At 41.0% G+C, this 8,478-nt stretch overlaps 1 protein-coding gene across 5 annotated transcripts in view; it reads right to left on the bottom strand.

Annotated features, from left to right (window-relative positions):
- Window positions 1-3,383: 3,383 nt before the first annotated feature.
- The window catches only part of atp11c (ATPase phospholipid transporting 11C), a 39,308-nt gene continuing 34,213 nt past the window's right edge, over window positions 3,384-8,478 (bottom strand). The window contains exons 25-31 of one of the 5 annotated variants that reach the window (XM_022760142.1): window positions 8,248-8,383; window positions 8,076-8,141; window positions 7,866-7,969; window positions 7,586-7,742; window positions 5,542-5,650; window positions 3,995-4,026; window positions 3,671-3,725 (exon numbers count right to left, since the gene is read on the bottom strand). In XM_022760142.1, the coding sequence (XP_022615863.1) occupies window positions 5,546-5,650; window positions 7,586-7,742; window positions 7,866-7,969; window positions 8,076-8,141; window positions 8,248-8,383 (568 nt within the window). In that variant the 3' untranslated portion in view covers window positions 3,671-3,725; window positions 3,995-4,026; window positions 5,542-5,545. The other 4 variants (XM_022760143.1, XM_022760145.1, XM_022760146.1 and 1 more) reach the window with 4 other exon arrangements.

The raw sequence follows: 8,478 nt of genomic DNA, 5'->3' as shown, positions 1-8,478 counted from the left end.
GCAGGGCTCTAGTCGACTCCTGACACACTGCCAACTCCCTCCCAACTTTTCCTCTCACTTCAGACTACTTCATGCTCCCTTTTGCTGTTTTCTATTCCATCAGTATAACGCTGACTGTACTACAGTCTGCTGGATTGTTGGGTTGTCTGGCCGCCATGTTCATGACCCCACTCTCTCCAGCTTTACTCTAAAATAGACGCACACATAGTGGAGAATAGATCTCTTGTAAAAAGAAAATGAAAATCAACCCCACCCTCTGCCAACAAGTTTGGCCCATGTGAAGCACAGCCTTTAATACACAACAATCACATTCAGACAGAAGAACAAATATGAAAGGGTGTCATTGTGTACATACTGATAGACAGAGCCTTTCTCAACTCCCCACTGCTCAACCCACAACTACTCTACGCTCTAATGGATCAGCACTCCTTAACAGTAGACTAGACTTTAGAAATATCACATACACATGAATGTAAACCTCCTCTATAAATAAACTCATGTTTTCCTAGCACATTCAATGACCTCTGTATATGATAATGTGCTTCTTGCCTTGATGCCTTCTTGATGTGAGGCCACACATGGAGCAGTAGGCGAGCAGCAGTACTCCGTCCTGATACGCAGCCACTCAGCTGATCCAGCTTAGCCTCTCAGCCATCTCATTAAAGCACAGCATCTGCTTAGTGTGGTCAAATGCACACAAACACACACACACACACACACACACACACGCACACACACACACAAACACTCCCAACCGCCCACACAAACACACATCTTTACATCAGAGGCTGCTGACACAACTGTTAGAGTAACAAAGCACTATAAGACATTAGTGTATCTTCAAAACATTCTGCTTTATTACAGAAAATCTTCAGGTTTTGAATATACTAGTTTCAAAGAGGTACATTCAGCTTGGAGGTTTGGAGTGTTGAGGCTGGAGACCCAAAGGGCTGGAGGTGGCAAGGTGTCCCTGCTGTATGAGGCAGGGCTGCTGAGGTGCCTGAAGGTGTCCACCTCCACCCCTCACAGACAGGGACAGCGTCCACGACCACAGAGCCTCTCGTGCTTTTTTTTGGACATTTTTGATTTTCTTACAAAAAGTGGCTGGAAAAAGGTTGCATTAAAAATACAATCCATTCTTTTATACTTTTCATTAGACAGGCAAAACATTAGATTCGAAGAAAATAGCATCTCTGATGTCACTTAAAGGTTTTTCATTGGACAAAGCAGGCAGCCCCTCTCAAGTGAGTCCTCTTACATCCAGTATATCTGGCACAGTGCAGCCTGGAGGTGACATATCACAGAGTAAAGAACAGCCTCCTCCGCAAGCCTAACATCAGAAAAACAGACTGTCTTAGTAGAAAATGTCGCTGAAAGGTGTGTAAATTTTTTTCATTTGTTAAGAACAAAGCAACATTAACTTGATTTAAACCTCCACTTGTTGTTATGACTGCCTGCGCCATTCTGCAGATGAGCTGTATCACATATGTCAGGCTACAATCAGTGGTGTGAAATACAAGACTAGTACCAAAAACTATTGTAGTGGAGTTATTTTTCGAGCAGAGATCAGTGAAGTTGTGAACTTTAAAATCACCATACTAACAGATTCTGTAACAGTTGGCTGTAACACAAAACATAAACGACTAGTGACAGGTAATCACTAGTTTAAACCAAGAGTTAGATCACTTGCAAAAGGAGTGGCATCGGTTCAGAGGTTGACTTTGGGATGTTGGGAGTGTGTTTGGGGGGGCTGCCTGTCTTTGTGTATATGACAAAGACTATCAAATGGAATTGGCAAGGGCTCACATCAGGGCTGGAGTAACACAGGCTAAACTCAACTGGCACAAAGCTGATCACTCTCCACAATAAAAAATATTTATGCAATAAAAATATAACATTTGTGAGTAAAATTTCACTTAACAATAAATATGCCAAATAGACGATACATATTTGTGTAGGGAAAAAAAAAAAAATCCAAAAACAGTATCTTAAAGTGTTTGAAATCATGGCATGTTTAAATGGAATGTATGAAGCACTACACACAACAAGTTAAATGAAGGAAGAAAAGGCCAAACTGTCAACCCTCATCCTGAAAGTCAGCAGATTTGACCTGAAACAGAAGAAAGAACATGGAGCCTCACAGTAGCATGAACTAGGTTGACTCTGCAGGTCTGGAGTTTGGAGGATCTCTTTACACTCCAACTTCAGCCTGACTGAGACAAATTACACAAACTAGATAATGGATAATGAACATAAATACCTCATTTAGGCTTTAGTGCATGTGTGCATTTATGTGTATAACATGTGTGGTTATTTGTGGGTTTAATGTTCTCACCTATCAGATATGTGCGTGCGTATGCTCAGGCATATATTCATGTGCCTTAGTGACCAGCTATGCAATGAATAAACCTTCCTTAATAGTGCAGGAAATGTCTAACTGAACTACATCAACAAGGTTCAAGTAATCCTGGTTTCCATTACACACAGGCATTTCTGGCTTTTCTCATCCAGTACCATCCAGTACAGTTACACTTACTTATGTAACACACGGATACACACACACCGACATGTCACTTTCAGGTCACATTCGTGTGGACAGACTCCGATAGCATTATGTTCATCTTTTTGGCTTTGAGCAGGTGCTGTCATACATCTCTAAGCTATATACAGTACGATACATATATTAATCTTCTCATCTTAATTGGACTCTCTTAAATTATCTCTGAGGTTGAAAGATTTAGGTCATTCTCTAAGCAATGTTTCATTACCAGAATATGCTTAACATCTCTAATCTATCTCTCAATCTTGCATCCACACACGCACACTTTTTGGATTGAGTGGTAATATGGTCTCCATTACCTCTGTTTATACCTTAGTATTCAATAGAGACTGTAGATTCACCATTGGAAACAAATAATCATATAATAATCTATAAACCAGAAAACTGTTCTAACAGTTGGTTTGTAGCTCTGAGCTGGACTGAAATCACATTCAGTAACTTTTTATTTTGAACTATTTGGACATGTGGGTGAGTGTATTTTCTGAAAAGAAAATATGATAATCATTTAAAGAATAATGTTGAAAAGTGTAATAACTGTAAAATTGTAAAGTAGAATAACCTGTGTAACCGCCGAGAATGGGATCATCATGTCTTAATAAAAACTTTGCAGAATACAGTGACTGAACATCAGTGGAGTAAAGCGTTCTTTTGAGCCTTCTTTCATGCAGGTGAACCATTCTTGGAGTGGATATTACAACTGCTTGTTAAAACACAGCAGTTGGATAGAGCTACTGACAAGGCAGCCGTGTATGCATTCATTTGTAAGCTAGTAATTAAAAAAAAAAAAAAAAAAAAAAAAAAAAAAAAGAAGAAGTAAAAGAAAGAAAACTCATGCCTGTCATCTGAGTAGATATTTTAAAAAATAATGCAGGGCACTGCTCTGCAGGCATGCGTGGGGGGTTAGGAGCTGCTGGGATTGGGCAGAGGACGGACAGAGCAGTAAGACACAAGTCAAAAGACTGCTAAATCCCTTTTCATCCCCTCCCCCCAGTCAGAACATCTCTCTTTTTCTTCTCATTTTTTCCTCCTCTTCTTCTCAGATCAGCTCTGACCCAACTAGCACGGGATCCTGAATGTGGCTGATGCCACCGTTGTTGTGAGTCCTTGATGCCTTTTACTCACGCTCCTTCAGGTGCTTGTAGGACAGTGGTGTGATAGCTGCGATCTGGAAAAGCGAAAAGCAGGTAGACTTTACTTAAATGTTTTCAGTACGAGCTTGTGCCAACAAGAGGAAGATGACATCTTGAAATCACCCATAACCATCAAAGAACTGGTGATTGCACATAAACACCATACATCACTTAAATTATATTTTTCCCGCCACCAAAGACAAGCAGAAATTAGTCACGGAAGCACTCCCGATTTCATTTCATTTCTATTGAAGCTCAGCAGGGACATTAAACACAAGGCTAGGTTTGTCTCTTTGTGGTTTACCTGGATGTTTGTAGGAGGCCGTCCTCTGACAGCTACAGGGAGAATAGAAATTCAGATTAAACCATGAAAGCTGCTGCAAAAAGCTTAGTGCTGTGATTAAGCGACAGAGATCGGTGCCCCTGGTCAACGGTGATGGGAAGACAAATTTGAATGACATTCAGACCTACAGGGGCTGGACAAAAAATGTAAAACCCCTTACATTTGACATAATATCAAAAGCTGGAGTCTGGCCTTTATTATTATTACCCATGGAGACCAAAAGTATCTAATAATAATGCAATATGATATAAACAATCATATGAATAAATACAGACAAAATACGTAATAAACCACAAAAATGTAATAAAGTTATTTGTGACAGTCTGATAATTATGAAATGTTATATCACCCTGCTTCTTTTCACAATAAAATTATTTTATTTCCATCCATTCTATTTCATAATACCACTTTTCATCACAAGGTCAAACAGGGCAGAGTCAGTTTTGTGATTGGTTGTTTGCTCTTTCAGAGATCTGGTGATGAAAAGTGGCATTATGAAATAAAACAATCAATGGGGAAAACGGCATTGTGGGGGAAAAAAAAAAAAAAAGTTTTGTTACAAAAGTTGCTAGGATAAAAAACATGAGCTGAATGTATTGGACTATTTTGTAATTTTCAGGATATAGATTTCACATTTTGTCTGTATTTATTCAGATTATGTATTACATTACATTTATTAAATATTGAACACTTTTTCCTACATTTAACTGCTGCAATTTTCAAATATTTTGTATTGGTGTTTCCATTTAATTTGTTGTCTACCCCCTGTAGGTAATGCAGCTGCATTTGGACTGAGGTTAAGGCAGCATCACATCAGGCATTGAGCTAAGCTCAGCACTTACAAATGCATACATTATTTGCCAAGAAAGTAAGCAGATGACACCACCAACACAGGTTTGGATGTGCACACATGACGAAACGATCATCAAGAAACCATCACGTTACAAACAGTACATAAATACCAGACTGGGAAGTTATAATCACAGATCAGCTCTGCTGTTTCACACCACCAGGTGAGAAAACCCAAGCAAACTGAGAACAACACCATACAGGAACACACAGACAGACATTCTCAGTCCAAAAATAAGAAATGAAATGGACTGAAATCAAATACATTCAAAAATTGGGTTTTTAAAAGCACATGCAGGGGGTGAATAAGCTGGGACTTCAAAGGGAGGCTGAAAGGAGCACGTGTTTTTAAAAATGGTTAAAATTGCAACATTAGCCCTGGAGATGCATTCACATTAACAAAATGCACCATTTTACCATTTTAACTAAAAATGTTGCCACAAAATTTTAGTCTGACATGGAAGTGCATCTCTTCAGCCAGCCAATAGCAGCTTACACAACACACAACAACACATTGTGCCTTGCTGGATGTGATCCGTATGCCATTATGCCTTTGATTCTCTTGTTAAAACTCAGAGTTAGGGACCAGGACTGCTGGACAGGTTGGTGGGGGGAACAAGTCTTTGATTGGCTTAAATGGCCTGAAGGTGGGCTGGTACCTGCTTAAAAGACAGTATTGGACTCATCTGAAAAGGTTCTCATGAGCAGGGGTCTGGCTGAAGACCGGGGAGACTGGAGGCTCCCCACGCTCGACTGAACCAGCTTCTTCTAGAAGGGTGAGGCAAGAGACACCAATGACATCACTACGCTGACAGACACACACACACTTTTGTCTCTCTCTCTCCCCTTGTGCTCTCTCTTGCACACAGACATACACAGGGAACAAACATATACAGACACAAAGCCTTCAAAACTGGACAGGTGGATAATGAAATTCAGTTTGGATGCCTTTTTAGATACCTTTTCCTTGCAATAATAATTTTCAGACGCCTTGACTCCATACCAATTCGTCCAGATTAATACAGGGCCACTATCCTTTCAGATTTCTTAAAAAGAATGGACAATGTAACACGCACGCGCACACACACGCACAGACAAAATGCAGTGACCCGCAGGGATTGTGGTGAGGATCCAGGATGAGGTTGTTGACTTGAGCCTCATGCAGGTAGGTTTGGGTGTTTTGACGTGCTGCATTCACCTGACTGGACATGCGGAGGCAGCAGGCATTGCAGCAGAACAGGCAGCTGGGAGGAGACACTGACTGCGACAACTGGACATACAAGGATGGAAGACTGGCTGCACGTTTTCAGCATGGACACCTGGTCCTACTCCACACTGCTGGCAGAGTTGGGCACACACCACCCCATTTGACCAACATTCCTCCCAATTTAATAAACATATCTCTAAAGAAAAGCACTGTAGTCAAGGTTTAAAGATGGGGCCCTCCAAGGATGCCATTCGTGAGGTAATAATCTCTAATCTGAAGTATTTGACCTAATCCATCCGACCGAGTGGGGACTATAAGAAGCTGCAGAACACCAGCCCGAGTTACTTTAGAGGGTAAGGAATGAGTAACAGTGGGAGAGGAAGGACACAAAAGGTAGGAAACAAGCAAGACTGGCAGACACAGAAACTCTGCAGGAAGAGTCTTAAGTATAAGAACTGACAGAAAGAAAAAGAGACCTCAGTCACTCCACGAGAAGCTGTGAGTGCTAGCGGTCTGCGACAACATGAAGATAGTAGATGTCCCCGAGGAAGGAAGGCGATGTTTCATCTTTAGGGAGGCAGGTCCAGAGAGGAGGAGAGAAGAAATAATAGGGTGAGAGAGTAAGTGGAAAGTGTTAAAGTGCTTGTGCTAAAGCAAGAGTAGTTAGGAAAATAAAGTTGGAAATGAGTAAATAATAGGTTAAAGGGGATGTTCTAAAATAAAAAACTGTCATTTAAATCTGTAGACTTACACGCACTAACAAAGATATTAAAAAAAAAAAATGATTTTGTACATTTTTGATTAATTCTGCCACTTTGCAAACCGACAGATACAAACCATATGCACTGTAAGAAGTATAGATTATACAACACTTTGGTACGACTCCCCTCAACATGTGCAAAACATTGTTTTTTTTCCAAATAAAACAAGTCTAGACACTATTTTAAAAAACAAGTGTGGAATGCACCTAACAGCACCCGCATAGCACCAAACATTTCCAGCTGCTTGGAAAACACATTAGCATCATGGGGAGCCTATTGTAATGACAAAATATGCCTGGGAAAGTTGACTTCTGGAGGAAATGGGAGTTGATTTTAAAAGCCTGAACTTAAAGATGCAATGAAAACAAATGGCAAGTTCCTGTGTCCCTGTGTTAATAGTTCTGTTATCTTTTACAATAGGGATAGAGGTGTGAGTGGAGGCCAACAGCCCTGTACAGTGAAGCATCGCTCCGTGGATACATAGGCACGCCCACCCTATACCCTACCCGTGTATTTCGCTTCACTTGGAAATACATCAAGGATGGGCTCCATTAACAAGAACTGAACCCTTGAAAAAACAAATGGTTAAATTGTCACAACAAATGTATGGAAAGCTAGAGGGACGGCAGAAGGGAAAGAGAGAGAGTGGGAGAGAGGGGAAGAGAGAGGAAGAGAGAAAGTGGTGTGCAAATGTGCATGCCGCGCCAAGTGTGTGTGTGCCTGTCTCAGCTCTACCTGTCGAGCGTGGGGGCCGCGGGGCTTGCGGAACACCACAAGCAGGATCTCTGGCAGTAGGCTGAGGAGGATGAGCAAGATGATGACCAGCCAGGCTGACACCGAGCTCAGCATGTTGGCAAACACAAAGTACAAACGCTGCTGCCTCAGGAAAGGCCTGCAGGATAGAGAACACTGGTTTTCACAGGGTGGAAGGGCGACAGCGGTTGCATAGAAATGAAAAATAACAGGTCAACAACAAGGATTATACAGGTTATTTCATCCTGACTTGTTCTCTAACCATATTATTCCTCCCCAGAAGAAGCTGAAAAACACGTAGAAAGCCAGGGATCCCCAGATTACAAAGTGGTTGATCCACGTCCAGTGACGTGTGTCCAGAGCAAGCTAGAACAGCAGAGAAAAGCCACTGAATGTGCATGTCAAATATCCAACACATTTTTCATTTTCATTTCATGAGATGAGATAAATAAACAACAAACGAGTGATTTACCTTTAATGTGACAGTGAAGACAAGGACAGTGAAGACTATTGTTCCATATGACCAGTTCCCAAAAACCTGGATTTAAATAAGACAAATGAGCTGATGTACTTAGGAGACAATGCTTAATCAATTAATTTAATAGCACACCCATTTAGAAGGTGAATTAAATCAGAGGACAAACCTGGCCGTTGTCCTGTAGTGCTGGGTTACTAAACAGATACCGAACACCAAAGAAGAAGAGCAAGCCATGGAAGACTCCCAGTAATGTCCAGTAGAGGAATGGTCCCCACCGTAACATGGCATTCTTAGCAATCCCTCTGAAGAAAATCATTAAAGAGAAAGATGAACAAACTCTTTACTTTACAGTGCGTTCAGATAGTGTTCAGACCCCTTCCGTTTTTCACATTTTCTT

Source organism: Seriola dumerili, unplaced genomic scaffold (assembly GCF_002260705.1).
Source record: "Seriola dumerili isolate Sdu_G_001 unplaced genomic scaffold, Sdu_1.0 BDQW01000331.1, whole genome shotgun sequence".
Classification (NCBI taxonomy): domain Eukaryota; kingdom Metazoa; phylum Chordata; class Actinopteri; order Carangiformes; family Carangidae; genus Seriola; species Seriola dumerili.
Note: the sequence above shows the minus strand (reverse complement) of the source record. Positions and strands in the feature narration are given on the sequence as shown.